Source organism: Neovison vison, chromosome 7, assembly GCF_020171115.1.
Source record: "Neovison vison isolate M4711 chromosome 7, ASM_NN_V1, whole genome shotgun sequence".
NCBI lineage: Eukaryota > Metazoa > Chordata > Mammalia > Carnivora > Mustelidae > Neogale > Neogale vison.
In genome coordinates this window covers 168898748-168922999 of record NC_058097.1, presented here as the reverse complement: position 1 = coordinate 168922999, position 24252 = coordinate 168898748, and the positions used below count along the sequence as shown (strand labels likewise).

Genomic DNA, 24252 nt, shown 5'->3' with positions numbered 1-24252 from the left:
GAACTTTAGAAATACCGTCTTGTGGAGAAGTTTGGGGACACACTATCTCTAATGAGCTAAGCTGTGTGTCCTCTGCACGTTTTCTCCAGCTGAACATTGAGCCTTGAATTCAGTGAAGATTGTTGCCTCACAGAAGCTCTGATTCTTCCAGCGGGTCCATTCAATATTAAGAGTTAAACACTGAAGTTTCTGAAAGGGGCCTTGATTGTTATTTTTTTTTTTAAGATTTTATTTATTTATTTGACAGACAGAGATCACAAGTAGGCAGAGAGGCAGGCAGAGAAAGAGGGGGAAGCAGGCTCCCCGCTGAACAGAGAGCCTAATGCTGGGTTCTATCCCAGGACCCTGAGACCATGACCCGAGCCAGAGGCTTTAACCCATTGAGCCACCCAGGCGCCCCGGGGCCTTGATCATTATTAATCAGCTACAGAAATCTGAGAAATGACTGTGTAGGGCTGAAGGGCATCAGCTGTTTTCCTATGAATCATAGACCAGGTCAAATACTTTTGTTTACTTGATGTAACCCAATATCCGCCTGTCCTCACTGGCTTCTCACCCCTGAGGTCGACACTCAGGAGGTAAATATCCTGGTCCATTCTGCCTCTGTGCTGTTTGCTGAATAGGTATCTTTAGGCTTGAGTCAAAGAATAACCTATTTCCTAAATGTGTCGCAAAATAGAAACTTCCAATTTCTAAAAATGATTACTCCCATCACGACGCCACACACCCAGTGACGTTAACTCTTTTTCAGAAAAAGAAAGGCAAGGTTCCACAGCCTGTCTTTATAAATAAGAACACAAGATTGTTATAAAAATTGACTTAAAATGCATTTTTATGAATCGTTGCTTCTACATCAAAAGAATTTTCACCTCTCTTAAAAATGCAACCTGTATGTTCTTGTACGTAAACCCCAGGACACTTTGGAGGTCTCCTTTAATAGGAGAAAGTGTATGGGGCATGTTTCCTGGACCTAGTGGTGAATGGTGCACGTTCCCAAAGCTGGTGAGATGAACACATGTTTCTACTGTTCTGCGAGTACAGTGTTACCTGTGTAACAGAGAGGATGAAAGCAGGAAGGGCAAATGACATTGGAGTTCTGGTCGTAGGGGTAGGCTGCCTAGTACTGCCAAATCCGTGCTGACTACATTTTCTGTTGATGAATCCCATGTTGCTAATGGGATCCTCGATAAGAAAAGACACTGACTCTGCTTCAGGCTTTAAGGATAATGAGAACCAGAGCTACATAAAGCTTCAGGATTTTTGAAAGTGTTTGTATGAGGTATGCGCCCGCCCCATTTAGCCCTTCAGAAGAATCCCTATAAACTGTTGTCCATGAACCAGCTGCATCAGAAGTCCCTGGAGAGCTTATTAACAATGCAGATTTTTCACACCAGACTCTGCTGGGAGTGAAGTCTGAAAATCTGTGTTCTAATAAAAAACCCAGGTGATAATTTTGCATGCTCAGATTTGAGGGGAAAAAAAAAAAACCCTAAGGTTTATATCTAGTTTTATCTAATACGTGTGTCATGACATTTATTTTCTATGAATATAACTTTCAACCATCACTTTCTCTGAAGGGTTTTAAAATAGTGCATCTGCCAGAGGGAGATGAATTTTACTCATTCTGCAGCTCCAGGTTTCTCAACCTCTATTCAACTTTATTTCAGGATGGCTAATTCTTGGTTATGGGATGTTGTCCTGGGCATTGTACATCTAGAGGCTTTTCCGTGTTAGAAGCCAGTAGCATTTGCCCCCAAGTTGTAACAACCAAAAACATCCACAAAAATTGCGAAAGGTCCCTTGGGCGACAAAATCACCCACCAGTAGAACTGAATCAATTATAAACTGTTTGTTGAGTGCCCACTAGAGTTAGACCTCAATCTAGTAAGTGCTTCTTCAACTTGCTAGACCCCATGCTAACAGCTCACATGCCATAAAATGTGGATTTTAATCAGCTACAGAAATCTGAGAAATGACTGTGAAGGGCTGAACGGGATCAGCTGTTTTCCTATGACCACTTCACAACCCAGTGAGATGGATATGATTCATACATCCGTTTCATAGATGAAGAAACTAAGCCTGAGAAAAGTGAAAACACTTGCACAAGTTGTTCTTCAGTTCCAAGCAGAAGAACCCTAGTTCAAATCTAACTCCAAAGCCAGTGGGGTTTACTACTAGAGTTTTCATCTGATTATGCACAAATGCAGTTACTAATACATTTCAAGATTCTAACTTTAAATTTAAATAATAGTTCTGACAGAGCTATTTGAACTCACCCTACTATTGCTGAAAGAAAACCCCAATAGATCCGTTTCAAAGTTCATTTTCCACTCCTGCTCTGGATGGTGTTTCTAATTATATAATCTTGTGACATATCTAAATGCTTCCTACTTTTAAGTTCTTAAATTCTTTTAATTATCCCTTTTTTCATTATTAGTTGCTATTGGATCATAAAAGCTCATTGGCTTTTTTTTTTCTATTTAAAAATGAAATCCCTCAGACTTTTCAGAACCTCATGTTCTTTTTAAAATCTCATATCATTGTTATCCAACTCAATACCCAGATAATTAAAATTCTGATTATCCAATTCTTGCCCAGTATGGGAAGCCTTCACACTTTTTCTTGCTGTGCTACACACAGCCAAAATTAAAGCAGCCACTTCATTCAACATTCATTTATGCATTCACACTCCAACTCTTTGTGAGACTATATTTAGAGTAGGGTATGGTGCTGAGGAGGAAAAGGGAACTAAAACTTACCAAGCACTTACTATACACACTCCACCTACATTAATTCATGTAATCCTCATAACTACTCTCTGAGACACACAGTCATCTCAGTGTACAAATAGGAAACTGGAGACAATGACTGTGCAAGACAAAAGCAAGAAGTAAAGCGGAAACTGGAATCCAGGACTCTGAGACATGAAAATCCGTGCTCTTTCACTGGTATGATGCTATTAGGCACTCAGGAGAAAGATAAAGATAGTCCTGAGTGTAGTAGGAGAAAGGAAGGGAGAGACAAGTACCAGGAGATGACTTAAGCCAAAGGTCATAACAGGAGTACAAATGAAAAGCCAGAGAAGGGATTCCATCCCATTCCAGCTGGGATGACCAAGAAGCAAGCCTGACACAGGGATACTTTCACGTTGGGTCTTGGAAGATGAACTTAAAAAAAAAAAGAAAAAAGAAGGAAGAAGTTCCAAAAAGAGGAAATGGGTCAGCAAAGGTTCAAAAATGGAAGGGATTTCATTCTATATTAGAGACTAGGTCAGTATTTAAAATGCCTGGACATGGTAGTACCTGGTACCCTGAATAAGAGAAGTAGGCCATTGAGAGTGAGATTATGAACAAGGAAGGTGTGAGGAGGGTGTGAGGAAATGCAGATTAAACAAGCAGGGGAGGAGCAGAGTCTGTAATTTCGTGGCATCCTGGAGATGATGCAACTTGGAGTGATTGTAGAGGGTAAACAATGATGAAGCCCTTAAGATGAAGTAATCACAAAGCTTACTAGAATTAAGGGGAGAGGGGTCTGGAGCCCAAGGAGACAGAAAGTGATCAGGATCCATGTAAATTTTGGTGAGATGCTGGCTTTCAGATGAGCAAGGCACCAAAGTCACTAATGGTGGTCGAGGTGGGGAAAGTGACATAGATGTGGTACAGAGATTTTCATAACATCACTCAATAACTGTGTGACTGGAAAGTTAACTTCTCTAGGCTTCTGATTCCTTGCCTAGAAAAAGGGCAGAGCCATGTAATGATCAAGAGTCTAAGGCTAGGCTGCTTGGCTTTGAAATGAGGCTAGGCTCATTTCTGTTATCTATTACTTGAGTGATTTTGAGCAGTTATTTAACTAACCATGCTTCATTCCTTGTCTGCAAAGTGGGGCAATTAGCAGAACCTATGTGTTATTATAAGTAAAGCATCTAGAAGAATTCCTGGGATAGCCTAAGCATTTAAAGGGTGTTAGGATCTGTACATTGGTGCTATTCATCTATTACACATCATAGGATTGCTGTGATGCACTTCAAAGGCACCTGCACATAAAAATAAATCCATAAATGTGAGTCAGTCAAGTAGGAATAATAATAAATTGCCAATGGTTATTGAATTGTTAGCAAATATCAGTCACTGTTCTAGATTCTCATTTTAAGCTAATAATAGTATCAGCATGCAGCTACTGCTGTCCTTATTTCATAGGTAGAATAACTAAGTGCAAGTGAGTTTAAATAGCTTGCTACAGTCACATGGATACTAAGTGGAGAATTGTGGTTTGTATTGACTTGGTCTGGTTATAGATCCTAGATGCTTATCTGCTAAGCTCTACTCTACTGTAATGGCAGCAGAACTAGTACTCATACAGTGCCATCAGCAGCAGATAAAAATGGCAACCATTTGGGAAGACAAAAACATGTTGAATAATTGAAGATAGCAGCAATGAGGAGTAAAAAAAAAAAAAAAAAAAAGGATTCTTCTCCTGTCCTAGGTTTCAAAGTAGTTGAATTGTGAAGCTTATATAGGGAGAGTTTTGTCTTTTTATGAGCAACGTCTAGCTTTCAAAAGAGAAATGGAAGAAATCAAACTAAGTATGGAATACAAGTTCTAGAATATAACATAGTTCAGCACAGGGATTTTCAGATTTCATCATTCACGATCATCATCTACAGGGTCTTGTTCAAACACAGATTGCTGGGTGCCAGAGCTTCTTGCTCAGGAGATTTGTGTGGGGCCTGGGAATATGCATTTCTCACTAGTTTCCAGATGATACTATTACTTTTTCTGACTTGGGAATCTTTGGTGTAGCAGTACTATGCTAGATATTCCCCCAGGACATCAAGAAAGGACAAATCTGGGGCAGGACTGGGGACAACCCTAAAATGGGCAGTGGTAGACATAGCTGGAAAAGGGGATTTACCTTTATTTATAGAAGGGAAGGGGAAGAAAACATGCTAAAAGGTGAAATATCCCTTACAAAGCACAAATTATAATTAGATGGTTGGATCAAGATCCAAAGTGAGGTTCTCTGGCCTAATTTCGACTGCTCTCACTGGCCAAATTGCCTGAGCAGCTGCCATATTTCTCCTGGGGACATAAAAACAGCATACTATAATATTAAGACTAAAAGCTGTGGTTACGGTATGTGAATTCAAATTCCAGCACTAATTTCTTTCTAAGTATAATGTTGGGCAAGTTGTTATTACTTAAATTCTCTAAGCCTTACTTTTTTTCCATTTGTAAAATGGAAATAATAAGTTTTCATTCTACAAAGGACTATCATGAAGATTAAATGAATCAGTTATGAAAGGGACAGTACCTGGTTCATAGTAAGTGTTTTATAAATATTGGCTATCATTATACAGGAATTTCCCAACAGTCATTAGAGTTTTCAGAGAATTCTTATTCTTTGCCCTTTTGTTTTCCCAGCATGCTTTTGCCCTGGTTAAATAGTATTGCTTTTTTTTTTTTTAATTTATTTATTATTTGACTGACAGAGATCACAAGTAGGCTGAGGGGCAGGCAGGCAGAGAGAGAGAGAGAGAGAGGAGGAAGCAGGCTCCCTGCTGAGCAGAGAGCCTGATGCGGGTCTCCATCCCAGGACCCTGGGATCACGACCTGAGCTGAGGGCAGAGGCTTTAACCCACTGAGCCTCCCAGGTGCCCCAATAGTATTGCTTCTATAACAACAGATTAAGAGTTGTTCATGTCATCTTGAAATTCTAGCAACTTAGGGGCACCTGGGTGGCTCAGTCAGTTAAGCTTCTGGCTTTGGCTCATGTCCTGACCCCAGGGTTCTTGGGTCCAGCCTGGTGTTCCTGCTCTGTGAGGAGTCCGCTTGTCCCTCTCTCTCTGCCCTTATCCCTAATGTGTGTTCTCTCTCGCTCAGTCTCTCAAATAAATAAATAAATAATAATCTTTAAAAAAAAATGAAAGAAATTCTATCAGTGCAAAGTGCATGAAGACATAGAGTAAAATTTCTATGTCCCGTTCTGAAGGCATACTGAATGTACTGAACTGCATCAGGCTCTCAATCTGTGCCTCCACAAGCCATCTAAAATATCTGGCAGGAAACAAAAGATTTTTTAAAAATGTAGAGCCTTGTCCAAATGAATTATGTGTGTCTTGGTGTTTGGTACACTGCCACCCTTATCCCTAATACCTACCCACCACACACACACACACACCTCTTTTTTTGGCCAATCTTTTCTCTCAGATATCCCTCAAGCAACTGTAGATTTCTTTTATAAGACTTAATTCAAGGGCTCATTCCCCCCTACCCCCCAGCATGATTTGTGGGGAACACAGTCCCGGTCTTTATTTCACTTCTTCAAACCCCATGATGCTTACAGAATGTCTTATACATGATATGCTCTTAAGAAATGACCACCCAGGGGCACCTGGGTGGCTTGGTCAATTAAGTCTCTGCCTTCGGCTCAGGTCATGATCTCAGGGTCCTGGGATCGAGTCCTGCATCGGGCTCTCTGCTCAGCAAAGAGTCTGCTTCTCCCTCTCCTGCTCTCCCTGCTTGTGTGTGTCCCGCCCACCCTTTCTCTGTCAAATACATAAATAAAATCTTTTTTAAAAAATGACCGCCCAGTTACTTTTGTATGAAGACTTTAGAGCAGTCTAACTTCCCTTCCTGAGTATATGTGGGTGAGAACAGATCTTCCTTCTTCGAGTCTTTATTATCCTGACATCCTTTTCAATCAATTGACCATTTCCTTGTTCTTGCTCTTTTAGTGGGGATGAACTACTGTTCTGGGTATCCTACTAATCCTAGGTAGCTGAGTTACTCTCATAAAATAACTAGAGGATGGCAGCCATGGACCAGAATGTAGAGTATTCCTGTGAATAAATCCTCACTTGAGAGAGCTGCTGAGTTCAAGTACTTGGCTGGGTCTGACCTCATCCTTGCCTTCCCAACAACACTACAGAATCTCTGAAAACCCACTGCCATCACAGTCTCTGTTTATCCCAGCATCCTCATCAGCCTTTGAAACCACGGTCTCTAAAGCTCTGCATTCAAAATTAAATTAGGTGGTAATGCTTCAGAGATGACATATTGTCTTCTGAAAGAATCCCACCATTTATTAATTTTTAATGTCCTCATCATGTATATTGTATTATGCTTGATAGTCATTCCTATCTGGGTCATTCCTATCTGGGCCATTCCTATTTGCCCTGATGTCAACAAAAACAAACAAACAAACAACAGACAGACATAAGCATTGAATATGTTTTTGATTATCTAGGTAGAAGGAAATAGATTATATACTAGGAAACATTTACAGTTCTTGTGAGTTTCATTATCTCTAGCACTGGTTCCAACATTGACACATAATTGCATTTCATAGCACTGCAGCTCTGAAAGCAATCTCCACATAATAGGTTTCCAAGTTTATCCTGATTAGAAAGCTTGTCTAAAAACCAAAATCATGCAAAAAATATTATAAATTATTCTACATTCATGTTCTTTCCTATGAGCCTAGCCCAGCACTAATTAATATAGTGAATTTTTTAAGGGATTGTAAAATAAATATATTTTTTTAAGATTTTATTTATTTGACAGAGAGAGAGCTCACAAATAGGCGGAGAGGCAGGCAGAGAGAGAGGGGGGAAGCAGGTTCTCCACTGAGCAGAGCCCGACATGGGCTCGATCCTGGGACCCTGAGACCTTGACCCGAGCTGAAGGCAGAGGCTTAACCCACTGAGCCACCCAGGGGCCCCTAAAATAAATATTCTAAAGAACACATAGAAAGTTATTTCATAGGATAAATGCGTTTAGTGAAGAAGCACATCCTTTGAAATCAGACCTACTGGGGTTGATAGCCCAGCTCTTCCTCTTATCAGCTAGTAATCCTTGGGGAAATAAGTACTATTTTTTTGTTCAGTTCTCTCATCAGTTAAACAAGTGTTAAGAATGTCTGCCTTACAGAGTCTCTGTGAGGAAGAAAGATGATGGCTATACATAAGAAGTTTGACAATACATGTATTTAATATTGTATTCAAGTCTAATTTCATCTGCTAATTTCCCCTGAAATGGGGAACTAAGGCAATTAAGAAAACAAATTTATAACTCATATCCTTTCTCTCTCTTCCCACCCCAGTACAAATGTACTATTTAGGGAGAGGTAGAAATGTTATCCCTGAATTATCTACTTCACGTTGATTGAAAGGCTTTCCTGATACTCATCCCTCTCCATTGTGCCTATTTAGAGCAGCGCTTCTGGGTTTCCATTCAGTAGAGCTGGCTTTGTTTTCCCCCATTTTAATCTAAAAGCTAGATTTCTAGACTCTTCTTAACTACAGGGAAGGAGAATACTGTCCTTTATTCCATCATATAAATTAAGTGATCTTGTTACTGCTTGACTTAAGTAGGCCTAAGAAGAACATCTATGCTGCTTTTTAGGTTCATTTTTACAAATTTTTTTTCTTTTGAAATTTCATTTTGGATTTTCTCAGGTACATTTTCTATGTTTTTCAATAGGCAAAATGTTAAGTTTAATGACCTATCAAATAATAATGTAGTTTATTTGAGAATATTTTCATGAATGTCAATTATAGAATAGGAATTTAAGACTAGTCAATAAAAAAAAGACTAGTCAATATAAGTAACCAATTACATGTTTGATAAATTAAGCTGATTTCTGATTTATATTCTGGGTTTTGTTTTTTTATTTGCTTGCTTTATAATCTATGTCAGTTTAGAAGCTCACTTATGGTCTGATCCTCCATTTATTCCAAGTAAAGGTGAATAATGTATAGGTAAATAAAGAACTATTATTCAAAAAAACATGTTTTCTTGGGGTGCCTGGGTGGCTCAGAGGGTTAAACCTCTGCCTTCGGCTCAGATCATGATCTCAGGGTCCTGGAATCGAGCCCTATGTCAGGCTCTCCACTCAGGGGAGCCTGCTTCCCCCCTCTCTCTGTCTGCCTCTCTGCCTACTTGTGATCCCTCTCTCTGTCAAATAAATAAATAAAATCTTTTTTTTAAAAAAACACATTTTCTAGAAACAAATTTTCCCAAATAAATATTTGTCTATTTTTAATACACACACACATATATATATATTTTACTTTCTCAGTTGTGAATCTAAGTTCTCTATAATACCAGACACTATTTATATCAATATAGGTAATATCAGGCAATATATTCATGTCAGTATGACCCATAAAAATAAAACATCACTGAAAATACTAACAAATTACACAAAATTTTTCAGCAATAATCTTAACTAAACCATTCCTTTCACTGAACAATTAATTAAGCCATCATAAAGTTATTAGATAAATAAATATCGCCAAGCTTGAAGTTCCATAGAGCACGTTGCATCTCAACTAGCATGATAGTTCATTTCGCCTCAAGTCCTTCTCCTTGTATAATTGGCAACTAAAGTTCTACATGAAAAACCCATGCTTGTGAATATAAGTCAGAGATGGGTGTCAGTAAATGAGCCAAGGGGGGGGAAAAAGAGGGGAGGGGCAAAGAAACATGCAAAGTGAATGTGAAAAATCTTAACATTTCAAATGCCTTAAGAATAGGATTAGAAACCGATGGGTGCTCTCCATTGCTCAAAGGACATTAAATAAAATTTAATGTGAAATAAAATAAGGGCCATTTGCTTATTAAGATTGCTTTTCAAAATGATAAACCACTTGAAAGCTACTTAAAATTGTTGTTTTCCTCATGATTTCCCCTGCAACAAATGACATATTAAAATGAATTCAATTTGCTTATTGTTAAGTTAAAACACACACTATCTCTCTCTCTTCTTTGTCTTCCATTGTGAAATGAGTATATTCTCTTACACAGAATGACTTTAAGGACATGGGTGTGTATGCGTGTGTGCGTGTGTGTGTGTGTGTGTGTGTGTGCGGTAGGAGGCTCTATGTTACTAAATAGATTCTCAAAATTGAGAAGCACACAGTGTCCCTGTTTGGAAAAGCAAATGCAATTGCTGAAAACCTGCCTCACCCCTGCCTGATGATAAACATTCCGTGTGCTCCAGGGTGAGTTAGCTGTGAAATTCTCAGTCCCATTATTTCTCTATGACCCACGGCCACAAACACCCCCAGCTACTAAGCCCACCCCAAAAGGATTTGCATGGTAGAAGTGACAGGAACACTGGTGACTTGTCACTTCTGCAGATGATATCCATTTTCCCCAAATCGATCAATCCATTTCCATTTGGACAGTGGCTTGTCACTTAACAGGGAACTAGTGTTCCTCACCCCAGGTGTGGCACTAATCCTGTCCAAGAGGGTCTGTAGGAATAGACTGATTCAGGCTGCTTAATCTATTTAATCTAATCAAATCCGGGCCCAGGCGCCTCCCTTTGTCACATCTGACGCACCATTCCCGTATTTAAAAAGGAATACACAAGCACAAGCCAGCCCTCTGGGTCCCTTGGTACATCATTAAGTTGTAAAAATGACTTCATCACTCATGACAGAGAAATTAGACAGCCCCAACAGTGGCATATGGCAGCGGGACAATCATTCCACCAGCTGCCCACCTGACTCTCTCCTCCCTCAAAATCACGGCCCTCCCCTCCAGAGGCTGCCTCTGCACTGCGGTAGTTTGCTGTGGCAGCCACAGGGGAAGTCAGAGCTAGTAAAGGGCCAGAGGAGAAGAGAATCGAAGGAAAGAGAAGCTCCTGTCAGCAAACCACGTGCCAGCCCTTAGGGACCCCCTCCCTCTCTCTCGATCCATTTATTCATCTTGTGGAGAGGCATTTTCTTTTGTCAGAAAAAGGAAGTCTCTTCTGCTTTGTCCCTACAGAGCCCACAATGGGAAGGCAGTGAGATGCTAGAGGAGTGAAACACAGAATCACCTCTGGCGCTAACGGACTGGATGGTAATAAAACATTTCCACCATAGCAGGATGGTGGTCACTTGCCACAGCTTTATGTTCATCAGCGGAATTATTTTCTCCTACAAAAGGAATTTGCAAATGTTTCTCACCGGAAGGGTTAAGGAGTCCCTGCAATGTAGATGTTGCAATAGATAGGTTAGTAGAGAGGGAAAAAAATGAGTGAGAGATGATAGGTAGATAGATAATGTTTGCATATGTGTTTGGTAATGACACTTAAGAATTAATTTCCAGTGCTTATTCCAGTAAATAAAGCACATCTTCATTGTTTTATTTCTGTGAAGGAAAAAGAGTAACATTGGTAAAATGGTCCCTTCCTGGGCTTAAAATATGAAGATGTTATGTTCAAAGTATCTTCATTCCTCTCTTTCTGAAAATCCCTTTCACAAGAGAATTTTTCAGAATCAGGCAAGCCAGAATATTTACCTAAAGTATACCAAATTTCATTTTGATAAATGCAAGTCCACATGAGTTAACAGTTTTAAAATCCAGGCATTTGTATTTGTTGATTTTTAAGTATAAACTGCTCTCTCTTTCATAACAGTGGTATGAATTGAGTTGTAGCCATCAAAATCCCAAGGAAGAACCTCTTCCTTTTTTTTTTTATCCCAACCCCCGCCCCAGAACTCTCACCCCCTTGCCCAGTGATGCTCAATGATTGCAGAAGCCCACATACTACCAAAGTGCTAGGTACAGAGAAAAAGTTCTAAATGCCATTATTTTCTCCTATAGAAAACCATACTATTTGTCTAAGTCATTATCAAGTTTAGGTTTTTGTCTCTTGCAAAGAAAAGAACAGAATCATTCATGCTATATAGCCAAATTGTTTGGGAGTCCATACACACACACAAAAATACAGTATGTTTCTCCTGCCACCAAAACCTAAGACTCCCTTGGGCCAGCCTAAGGCTTCTCTTTCTAATTCTTGGATTTCTCTCCTGGATTTGGGGCATGATAGATTGTAGGCACTCATTGAGAGTGCAGATGGCTCAACTTGCTCCTGAAAGTGAACTTTATGGTGAAGTACATGGTATCAAGCAGAAATAGCCTGAGGTCATGCGCTGGCCACCTGAGTTTTAGTCCCAATCTCTTTGTGATCTAGGGCAAGGCATCACCTCCCTGATTCTGTATTTCCCTTTCCTGGTCTCTAAGTGAGAAGATTGGATTAGATGAGCCTTATCTCCCCCTAACTTTAGTTCTTTCTGTTAGCTAAAGTTCGCTGCGTGTTACAAACTGGATCCTCATTATTCAAATAATGAACTATTTTTTTTCTTTAGCAAAAGCCAAGTTAGAAGCCCAAGAAATACCTGGAAAGACAAAACGTTGGACCAGAAATAAAACCCTTTTTATAGGTGGTGGGTATTATGGAGGGCACGGCTTGCATGGAGCACTGGGTGTGGTGAAAAAATAATGAATACTGTTTTTCTGAAAATAAATAAATTGGAAAAAAAAATTAAAAAAAAAAGAGGAGTAGGAGGAAATAAACTGTAACTTTCTACAGAGAGGTCTAACTTCAGACTTAAATGGATTTCTCTAAGTGTTTTTACAATACTAGACTAGAATTCAAGACTGAATGCATTGAATTACTAGCACTCTCTATCCCTTGGCTAAAAAGCTTTCCTAAGACAGTCCTTCAAATGAGACTTAAGGCATTTTCAGTGGGCAATATTTTAGCGGGAATAATGTGTATGGTGAAATAAATTTAATAAAGCTAGAAATGTGATGAGTGGAAAGATGCATTTTCAGCACAATAGAAATAATCCCTTTGCATTACTAATACTTAAGACAAATTTAAACATAAATAATACAGAATGGCCTTAAGATATTACTTATTCTTTCATTTTTTCTGAAGTTAGGGCTTTATTAATAATAAATGATAATAGGGGCTCCTGGGTGGCTCAGTGGGTTAAAGCCTCTGCCTTCATCTCAGGTCATGATCCCAGGGTCCTGGGCTCTCTGTTCAGCAGAGAGTCTGCTTCCTACTGTCTCTGCCTGCCTCTCTGCCTACTTGTGATCTCTTTCTGTCAAATAAATAAATAAAATCTTTAAATAATAATAATAATAAATGATAACAGCCAACATCTAATGAGGACCAGGCACTTCTAAGAACCTTACACGTATTCTTTATTTAGCTGTCATGATACTCATATTAAGTTGGTACTTTGATTAGTCCCCTTTTACAGAAATATAAACTGAAGTTCAGAGGAGTTGAGTAATATTTTATGTTATTCATTTATTAAGAAGTACCTATAGGAGTCTGAACCTACATGGTTTGTCTTTAGAACCTGTATCTTAACCACTCTGCCATACTGCTTTTTTTTTTTTTAAGCCCAGCCACTTTCATTTTATTTATTCAACAAATATCTGTCTTGGGCCATAGGGATGCTAGGGATAGAGCAGTGAGAACAACGTGGATACAATTGCTTGCTTTAATGGAGCTTACACTTTATTGGACAAAACCAAAAGATAAATAAGTAAAATACTGGTAGGACAGCTGACCATAAGTGCCATGTAAAAAAACTAAATCACCATTGGCAGATCAAGAAGATATGAGGAGGATTGGAAAAATTTTTAAATAAGGTTCATACACTATTGCCCCCTAGAAAGAAGGAAGATAATATTGTCCAGGGTGAAGATCATATTGTCCATTGAAAACATAACGTTGACCAACTATTTGACAAATCTGACCATCCTTGATTATGTCCTTTGCAAAAATTCTGTTGTTTTTCCTGTTAAGTACTTGCCTAGGTTCTTAATCAGTCAAAATGCAAGACAAAAATAATCCTTAGCAAGTCCACATTTGTAAAGATCTGGATTAACGTAAGCCCCGTGTCTTGTACTGTTTAGAGGCAACATTAAGTTCCCCCAACACGCTGTTATCACTGTTAGTAAATATGTCCTCATCTAGAAAAACTGCAGATTTTATAAGGAATCTTCTTTGGATTCCTCACCCCAAAGCCCTCCAGGGAGGTGACTAAATTCTCCTGTCCAGGACGAGCTATATCCCTTTAAGAAAAGACAAAGGAAAAAATGATGCAAGAGTCCTCCCCTGGGACTGAGATTTCTCTTCCCTAGCTTTTTTTCTCAATGAAGAAGGAAGTAAGAATACTTAGACTCTGACCAGAAAAGGGACCAAGATTCTGTATTCTGACCAACGGTGCAGCTGCCTTTGCTTAAAGCATAAAATGGAGAAGGCACATCATTGCTGTTGGTTTTTCATTGAGAAATTTGCCCAGGAGGTGTATCCAGGAGCCCTTCTCTCAAGGGGAGCAGTGATCACACACCTCAGTTCCTCTACTCCAGTACCACCCGTAACTGTGATGGCAAACATTTTCCAAAGCGAGCTTTTACACCTAGAGGGAAAGGAATCTGTCCCCAGTATCCCACTCAAGGGAAATCTTGTTCTACTATTAGATGATTTATAGGGAGAAGTTTATTTGAATAGGCATACAATATTTGTCGGTGGAAAACTTGTCTTGCTGTATTGTTTTTTCTATTTCTGAAAAAGGGTCATACTAGGAAATGTACATCTTTGCAACCAATTCTAAATCTCTCAGATTTTGTGTTAATAAAAAAGTTCTAAGATAAAATTCTATGTAGCTTATATATAGGACTATTTGAACATTTATCAACATGTTAACAGTAAGGTCTCTGTGTGATTAATTTATGGTTTTTATTATATTTTCTTTTTTGTATATTTTTCTTAGGATACAATACTTCATCATCAGAAAAGGGAATGTTGTACATTTTTTAAACCTGTTTTCACAGGAGGCTTCAACTATTTGTAATATTATGTTATATCTTTTAAGTGAGACAAAGATGTCAAAACCCAAAGATCTGATAAGGAAGTTAGTCTTTATCTTCATTATGTTGGTCATATTTTACAATAAATTTTAGCTTTCTCAGTCTTGGAGAGCACAAGACATTAAAAACATTATGAAGATACTAAGTTTCTCTTCCCTGAATAGCCATACAAAGGTAAGATGACTTGAGATCCAAATGTGACTTCTAAAGTTCACAATTTTTTCCTTTAAAAAAAAATCTACCAAATGAATTAGAACCTGAGTTAGCATGAGTCTTCACTAAACATAACAAAATGATAGTATAGAAATGAGATGGCTCTTTTCTTTTCTTTTTCTTTTTTTTTTTTTTAACCAGGAAAACCTGTTTATTGACCTCCCAGTGTTACAAAGAGGGAAAGCTGGGGCATCCCTGGTGTTTTTTCCTGGCAGGAAAATGTTAGCATTTTAACAATTGGCAAGCTGAAGGTTTTGACTCTGAAAAACCCTTAAAGGCACAGCCCTTATTGTTACATTTCACATTATTTTGAGTTTCTTGTATCATTGTTGGTTTTTTGTGAATTATTGGTTGTTTTCCCCCTGAAGTGAAAATATTTCACAAACATGTGTTTGGACAATCTTTCTAGGAAGCTTATTTTGACTTAGAAAAAAAAAAAATTGAGGAGAAAAAAAAAAGATTTGAGACATTGTGACTTAGGGATCCAAAAATGTAATATGTTTATTACCAGTACTATTTAAGGACATATTTTCCTTAATTTGATTTATCCCATCCATAGAATTGGGTTTTCTAGATAGTTAGTGATTTTCATTTTTAAATGATTCCTTTTTTATAAGAATAGTTTGTCTCTTATTGGGTCTGAGTACTAACCATGCTGATGTCAGGGTAAAGATGATATTCAAAAGGCACTATTCCTAATCTTTTACTCTCTTCTTTTGAAGGGCTGTCCAAAAATCCTGGACCAAGCAATTGTGAAGACTGAAATAAATTTGCCAGAATTCTTGCCAAGGCTTTGCAGGGGACAGAAAAATCTTGGGCAGGAAGTCACTGCTGGTGAATGGGATCTTAGGTGACAAAAGCCACTGGAAGAGGCCTCCTAAGAGATTTTATTGAGAAATGAGAAGGAACCAGTTTATGAAAGCAAAAGCAAAAAGGGGATCAAGACTAGAGCGTGCCCAGCTCAAGATATCTTCCCCCAGAAAAATCTAACTTTGGATGAGGGGGAGGGGAGGTAAAGTCACAGATACAAAATCTGAAGAAAGACCTGAAGTCTTTGGTGGGGGGGGGTCTCTATGAAGCAACACTTGAAAAGGTGAGTGCCAGAGTTCCTTCTCAGTTTTATAATTCAGCCTTGAGAATGTATTTAGTTTTATTTATCTTAATATACCCAATGAAGCAGATAAAGCTGCCTCTCACCCTGCAGTGGCCAGGCTGTGCTCCTAAACATCACCACCCCATCAGTCTTTATGCCCCATACTTAGGGGTGCCTCTGCAAGTGACCCCAGTGGCATCCCTGGAGATGGCTCTAGGACCTGGGCTGGAGTCCCCGCTGCTAGCTGGAAGCCTCAGGACTCAGCTGAGCTCAGTCCCCAACCCCGCCCCTACTCACTGGCGCTCATTAACAGGTGGAATCGCACCCCGGGCGCCTGAAGTCCCGCCTGCCTCCATAGAGACAAATCCTTCAGATCCAGAGCACCATCTGGGCGGCTCCGCGGCCCGGCGTTCGATGCGCCCTGCCAGGAGGTCCGCACCAAAGGGACCGGGGCACCCGCGGGGGCGCACTGGCGAGAGTGCAGCACGTGTCGCTACCCTCCTAACCACACACACACACAAACACACACACACACACACACACACACACACACACACATGCACGCGCGCGCGCCTGCACACACACACACACACACACGCACACATAGGGTGTCCCCGTCCCCTTTGTGCACCCAGCGGCTCACTCCCGGCTCTGTCCACTCCTCTCCCGGTCTCAGTTCCTACCAGGCCATAAGGCATGTCGACCATTCGGAGTAAAGTTGGCTCAGCCAGAACAGAGAGGAAGCGGCAACCAGCGCCTAGCCTGGCGAGCCCAAATCCTCTTGGGTGCCGAATTCTGGAAGGAGACACCAGCAGTTCCAGCCCCGAGAGCGGAGGTGCCCGGGAACCAGGAGACCTCACGCAGGAGTTCCAGTCCAGCAGGGCTGTCATCCCTGCCCCCAGCCTCTGATGTCCCTTCGGAGGCACAAGACCCCCAGCCCTGCGGGCGCGTTACCTGTTCGCGGCCAGCCGAGACGCGATGTAGCCGCCCGGAATCTGGGTGATGATGTAGCCCCAAAAGAAAGAACCGTGGATCATCCCCACGGTTTCTGGGTCCCAGTTGAATTTGGCTTTCTGTGGGGGTAGGGGGAAAGAACGGGGTGGAGGGAAAGAGTAGAGTCAGTGCTTGGGCTGCAGACTCACGTTCAGGAGCCCTCAACCCCTGGGGCACTCCCTGCATTCTGGAGGTGGAGGTGGCTGAATTTTCGTTTTCTGACAAAATTGAATGTATACCTTCTTCTAGAGAAGCGATGCTTCTTTTTAACGGAAAAACTGTGCTCATTTGAAATGTACTGCCATTAATGGCGAAGCTGGACGCCTTGGGTTTGCTCCCCGACTACCGTCAAGCAGGTCTGATCCCCTCGGTGACTGAGGACTCCTCTGAGCTCCAGTTTTGGAAATTAGAACTCTCCACGGAGAGATTCCATTTGCTGGCTGGGGATAGCGACCCCTGAGCGGGGTCCGTTTAGCTAACACCAGCCAGTACTAATGCGGTAGTGGGGTCGCTTCCAGAATGAGATCCAACCACGGGAATTCTGACGAAGGAAGTGGGGCACTTGGGATGGAAGGTGAGGAGGTTGGAGGAGCCAGAGGAAAGGGTCGTCCCGGCAAAATAGGGATAGGCGTAGGCCAGAAAGATTTGGAGTAGCCTTGGGAATTGGTGGGGGATTGGGGTGGCCAGTGGAGAGGAGAATTTGTTCGGGAGGGTCTTAAGAGCTGGGGAGGGGTGTGTCTGAAGGTCAAGGCCTAGCTCCGCCCTAGCTATCCTAGGCGGCCCCACAAGGTGAACCTTAAAGTAAATATCTGCATCTGAAAGGCAAAGGAGTGCTAATCCCGCCAGGGGCACTGAGGATCCGTTTTCTCCTTTTGAATAGTATTTTGAAACCGAGTGCACTTTGCAGGGTCTCCCGGAATCCCCCAGGCCCAGCACCGTTCACCGCTTCTCATGCATAGTCGGTTCCGGAATTTTCTCCTCCCAACCCTTGCTTACGGTCGCTCAGATCCCTGACCAGGAAGTCTACACCACGGGTTTCGGTGACTTTGACGTTGACCCTCCTTTGCCTGGGCGTCACCCCAACACATTCACGAGATTACGGGACTGAATTCCCTGTGACTTCGAGGCACTCCGAGCGGCGGCTCTTCTCCACCAGTTAAGTGGATGGTTCCTAAAGGCCCACGGGAAGTGCCGACATGCCCACAGTTTATTTGATTTCGGTTTTGTTTCATTTTTATTATTAAGAATGCTTGTCAGGAATTGGAGGGAACCAGGGGGACATGATCACTGATACGCAGCCCTACTCTTCCGAGTGAATATATATATATATATATATATATATATATATATATATATATCGATTTTAATTTAACGGACATTATGCAACTTCTCGTATGAAGTCACGCCACAAAAATCAAGTGAGCTAGATGCTATTTTCCACTTTGCAGGTGAGAAAAGGAAGGCCCTGAGAGCAGGAACGAAAGGGGAGGTAATACTGCTACCGCGGGTCTACTCCTGCTTTAGGACGGCGGTGCTAGCAGGGGACTGAGCGAGCATCCAGGCTTCCTCGTTCACTGGGGGAAATGGAACTCAAACAGGTGATGTGGCTTTGCGAACCCACACGCCAGCGGCTGCCCACCTCCTTGATGACCTTGCCCCCGCGGTGGATGGTGCTGTTGTTGACCATGTCCACGATGGCCACGCCCAGGTTGCAGCGGATGCCGAAGGAGATGCAGAAGCCCAGGCCGCTCATGATGGCGATGATGTAGCGACGCGGCAGGCCGAAGCAGGTGCAGTCGCAGAGTGGAGCCTTCTTCTCTGGCACCTCCAGGGGCTTCCCATCCTCCGTCAGCTCGATGGTCTCCCCGGTGTCTTGCTTCTTCTCCAGTACCCTGAGCGGCAGAGCGGGGGGCGGGGGAAAGGCAAGGACGCGGCGGGTTAGGCACCCCCGACGCCCGCCCACCCCAATTCCCAGGACCCGTCAGGGCTGGGGGGAGGGGCGCTGACACGTTCGACTACTTCTGGAGTTAGGGTGCTAGGGCGCCACCAGGCTTTGGGACCTCCCCGGCTCTCCAGGCTCCTGCCAGTCCCCCTCCCTGCGGTAGCATCTCTTCAACTTTAATACAGTCTGGCCGGGGGCATCCAGCCCCCATTCCCTCGGGATCCATCCTGCAGCACCTAGATTCACTGACACAGGCCGTTTGGGCCTAACTTTCTCGCTGGGTCTGTAGCTTAGGAGGGAATGGGACACCGGAGCCCCGCCTGCTCCGCACGCTTGTCGATTCCTCCTGTCCACCCTGCTTTACCACCAGCGACAGGCAGTTACCCAGCCACCCAGCCTCCTGGGGCCCGCCTCTGCAGGCCAGCCCAGCTTAGTCCTGCACCCGGGCTACCCCTTCCTTCCCAGCCAAGTTGAAGCTTTCTGGGTTAAGGATGCGCGATCCCACGCCCCAGCTGAGCCCGGGGACCCGAGGGACTAAGGCCTCTCCAGACCGCTGCCCACGAGGAGGTCCTTGAAAGCTGTCTGAGAGTGTCACATGCGTATTCTACTGCCCATTCCTCCAGTCCCGGTCTGCTAGTTCAACGTTTACTCTCCTGTCACATATCTTACTTTCTTTTCCTTGTTACTCCAGTTTGAAACAAAGGCCTCCCAGCATATGGCCGACACCTAAGCTTCCCACTGCCAGAACATGAATAATTAATTATTCACAATCTTGCGTCATTACTATCTCGGTTACAAACACTGAAAAATGTCATGGGCAGATTTCCAAAGACGTAAAATGCGACTTCCAGATACACAAACGTGCCCCAAATCAACTCTGGTAAGATGTTTCACACCAATGTAGATCTCATTTATGCTTTGTTTGGTGTTTTTAAATTTGCCTTGTATTTCACATGAATTCACAGGTCTAATTCAGTTCCTTTTAGGTTTTTGTCCTTGAGGGAAGGGGGCAGGGAGAAGGGGAAAGCCGGGCAATGGCATGGCATGGTTTTACTAAAAACTAAGGGTGTTGTTCTAGCCCACAAGATATCCGTGATATGTCTATTTTAAAAAGAAGGAAAAAAAAGAATGAACGTGAACAGTAGAATCACTGTGGACTCTTGAGATGGATACTTTCGATATTTAAACAAAGAACTTCCCCGTTTGCAATTTACAGGTGTGTTTTAATCCACCATGTGGTTTATTTTTCTGTCTGCCCATTTAAATTATATATTCACACACAATTATTTTCACACACATGAGAGTAAAGCAAATGAAACTTGAAGATCAATTCCAAGAATGCACAGGTTGGGAGCTGACTGCCAAGCAATTTGAGGCTACCAGAACACAATGTTAGACTTCCAAATTCTACAAAGTATCACCTGGAAAATAGGTCATGAAGGCTTTTGCAACTATGTTAATGCTTATTTTTAAAGTCCAATCCCACCGTCAGAACATATGGCAAATTATTTATTCTTGGAGAAAAAATAATGTGCCTAATGTGATTTTTTTTTATATTGGCTTTAGCTGAAATATGCAAAGCTGGACTATGCACCTGAACTCCCTACCTGATGGCAATTGAGCTGGGAAAGAATAGCTCTTTCCAGGACAGCTGCGGACTGCAGGGCCCTTGCGGTATCTACTGCCGCATAGATGCATGATGGTGCCTACACGAAGCCCACCAAAGCCAAAGAGATTTGGAAAATCAGGAAGTGCATTGGTCATTTTCTTTACATTTTCTATACATTTCTAAAGAATTCAATTTCCCAAATGTGAAAATTAGCGCTGTCTTGGAACCGTTTATCCTTCTGTTTCTGCCCTCTCTTCTTGATTTTGTTCATATTATTAAGAAAAGTGTATTTATGCAATATTCTTGAAAGGTGTAAAATTTTCAGTATAATTAGTACATTGACTACAGGGAGAAAAACAAAATTAAATCATTTCTAATACTCGAAGTCATTTTGCAGGTTGTCATAATGGCTTTTCTTATGAACACTGTGACATTTGCCATGCAAGAAATAGACTTCTGGAAGAAGTCAAATAATTAAAATACATATACATTGTTTTGGGTTCTGAGAGAAGAGCTGCTTTAGCTATTAATTATTGATATATTTTGATTCTTCTTCCTTCAGCACATGAGGAAGATTCCACTGGGAGATTCTCTACTTGAGTGGTTTTGAAACTGAGATCTAAATTTCCTTCTGCCATTACTCTTTGAAATTTCTTGGTTAATTTTTTGAGAGTTGTATTTTTAAAATTCATTTGTCTGCATCAAAGGAATTTAATTTGTTGTGATTATAAGCACCAAAACACAGATTCTCTGAACAGGTGCTGGTCATTTCTCAATTGTACAGAGGATAAATCCTGGGTAGGAAAGGATGAAAATCTGCAGGTACCAAAACAAAAAACACACACATACACACACACAAAGCAGACAGGTTCATTTAGTGCAACATTCCTGAATTAATAAGCAGGTTTCCAGAGCAGCCCCACTTAAGCAGTGAGCAACAACAACAACAAAAAAAGACTTCCTGATCATATTACAATCTCTCAAAGCAACCAGGGTTTACAGAAATAGCTTTGTAGATTTTTTTCATGCTGAGCCCCAGGCAAACAAGGGTTTGCTTTCTCTTACCTGTAGATCTGGCCAAGGGATTTTCCAGCAAAATTCTTTAGCCCCTCTTTTCCTGGGGTCAGAATCCTTTGTTTTACCGACTCCATTCTTGCAAAGACTGGTGTTGGCTCTTGCCAGATTTAAATAGTGGTGGCTATGAAAGGCGAGGGTTGCGCATATTGTCTTAACCGCTTACGGTAGTTGTGGGCTTTTTCTTCTCAGCAGAACGGTATTGGTGTGCCTCCAGCAAGAGTGTGAGTGAGAGAGGGGAGGGAGTGAGAAAGAGAATACAACAGAATAGCTGCATGCAACCCACGGGTTTCCTAATAGGAGAGTTGGTAGACACAATCAGAAAGTCTCATTGGAAGGGGAGGATCCGGTGGCAAAGGGCGCACGCAGTGCCATGGTATTTGGGCGGGTGCAGATGAGTCCTTGTCCTGGAAGTCAGTGCACTGAAAAACAATGCAAATTCCGGGTTTTGAAAACCTTATTGCTGTCAAATCCTCTGGCTTTTAAACGGAGAAGCAGGAATATCACAGAACCTTTGTGTAAAAGCAAAGTCAGAAGAATAGTGTTTTTGTTTTTGTTTTTGTTTTTTAATGGTGTCTTTGCTGTAGGGAGCAGAGCACCTCCAAAACTCATGGGAGCATCTGAGGTCTCAGGTGAGCAATGCTGCTGTTAGTTTTTCCTCCTTCCCTATGATCTCCTTTCCTCACGCCGGCGCAACTCTGCTCTGCGGTAGTGTCGAATTAAGATGGAGAAAGCTTGCTGCTCTTTGAGGACGTGAGTAAATAACAGATACACAGTTCTGATTTGGGCAGCGTCAGGAAAGATTTCTTCAGCGCTGCTGACAGCGCCCGTTAAGGCGCGTCTCGGCAGAATTGTTCAGCACCACGGACAGAGTAAGTTTCCGGATAACGGAAAGCTGCTTTTGGCTGGCCAGGTCGCCAACTTTCTAAGGGAGCTGGGTGGATCGCCCTGACCAAGAACCACTCTGGGAGTCTTCAGCATGGGATGCTATGGAAACCAAGTGAAAATATGTCATCATCGCCAGAGTTTGCAGAGAGAATGGTGCATTTGGCTCTTCAAAGGAGGAAGACTTCATTAAAAATTGACAAGTTACTTCTAGTTTCCTACATTTTGCCCAGCGCGCTACCGCCAGCTCTGACAGTGTTGCAGGGAAGGAACCTTACAACATATTTCATTTATGTTTGTGGAATTCTGGGGCACTTAGTCTCCCTGGAATATAAAACATGTGTACACAGAATGTATAACTATATTGTTCATGTGTTTTGTTTTAATTTCTGATAAAAAGGAAGAAAGGAGTGAAGGAGGGAGAGAGGGAGGAAGGGAGGGAGAGAGGAAGAAGGAAAGGGAGAGAAAGAAAGAGAGAGAGAAGAAGGAGGAGGGCAAGAAGGGAAGGAGCAAAGGGAGAGAAAGAGAAAGAAAAGATGAGTTGCAACCTCAGTGCCCTTGGTTAAGTAAAATACAGCCAGTTTAATATAAATTCCTTAGAATTTTATGATTCTTCACTTAACTGATTTACAGCACACTATGGAAATATCAGATACCGAGAAAATTTGTGGCTAGATCTTGTGCTTGTTAACAAATTATGAATAATGATATTTTCAAGATTTATTTGAAATCACTTATATTCCTTTAAAATGTGATTTTTTGGTACCATCTTCCCCTAAAGCAGAATCCTAGAGAGACATTAATATAAGACTTTTGTTATCCCATACATAGGCATAGCATCAATGAATCTATTTCATTAAGCAAAGCAAGAAAGCTATGCTAGCTTAATGTTAATTATTAATGCATTTAACATGAATCACAAACCTCTTAGATGCCATTCAGCCAAGTGATTACAAAACTGATTTTGCCCTTGAGCCACATTATGAAGGTCAAAATCTTTGGATTTTATTTAAGCCAACAGGGGGGTAGATTTTTCTTAGGGATTTTGGGACCAAATCTCTAAAGTATGGCTCTAAATACAGAATCATGTAAGAATGTTCCCTAAATAGGCCAAAAAATAAAATGGATATGTATACAGTGAATGGATAGTCAAAAAAAGATAATCAACAGTAGCTAAAACTACCTGCCATTATAAAGTTATATTATATATCAATATATCATTTTGATAAATATGTATTAAAATATATATCCCTATAAAACAGTGAACCAGATTTTTCTAAAACACTGGAACCCTGGAATCCTTCAAAATACTACCCCCAAAGATGATCTAGTGTAAGAAAGAAACACACACATGCACACATACACATCTATCTCCTTCCAAATAAAAGGTTCAAGTTAACCAGGATTTTACTCTTCCAGGGTGATTTTCAAAATATTTATGTTTTTTCAGTTCTTTAGTGACCAAGTTCATTAGATCACATTCACTTAGGGATTCCATGATTTTGGAATTCTGGGAAGTAGAAGTTAGATAAATAAAAAATAGAAGTTAGATAAATATCTGTGAAGTTAGGAGGGTGATATAAAACTGATTCTCCCCAATCTCCTGCTTACATTTCACCTCAAATAACTAGCGATATAAACCACCATTAAACGGATTTGCTAACTCTGCACTATAAATTATCTGAAAGGGCACCAAGCAATACAAATCCAACATAAGAACATTGTTTCTGTAGTAAAATAATTACATTCACCTTCATTGAAATGAATGTCA

General features: G+C 41.3%; 1 protein-coding gene across 1 annotated transcript in view; it reads right to left on the bottom strand.

Moving 5' to 3' along the window:
• Window positions 1-21870, bottom strand: part of SLC17A6 (solute carrier family 17 member 6) — a 40259-nt gene extending 18389 nt beyond the window's left edge. Inside the window, exons 1-3 of the mRNA XM_044260926.1 lie at window positions 21588-21870; window positions 18611-18863; window positions 16933-17051 (exon numbers count right to left, since the gene is read on the bottom strand). Coding sequence (XP_044116861.1) covers window positions 16933-17051; window positions 18611-18863; window positions 21588-21673 — 458 coding nt within the window. The 5' untranslated portion in view covers window positions 21674-21870. The remainder of the gene's footprint in view (window positions 1-16932; window positions 17052-18610; window positions 18864-21587) is intronic.
• Window positions 21871-24252: the final 2382 nt, after the last annotated feature.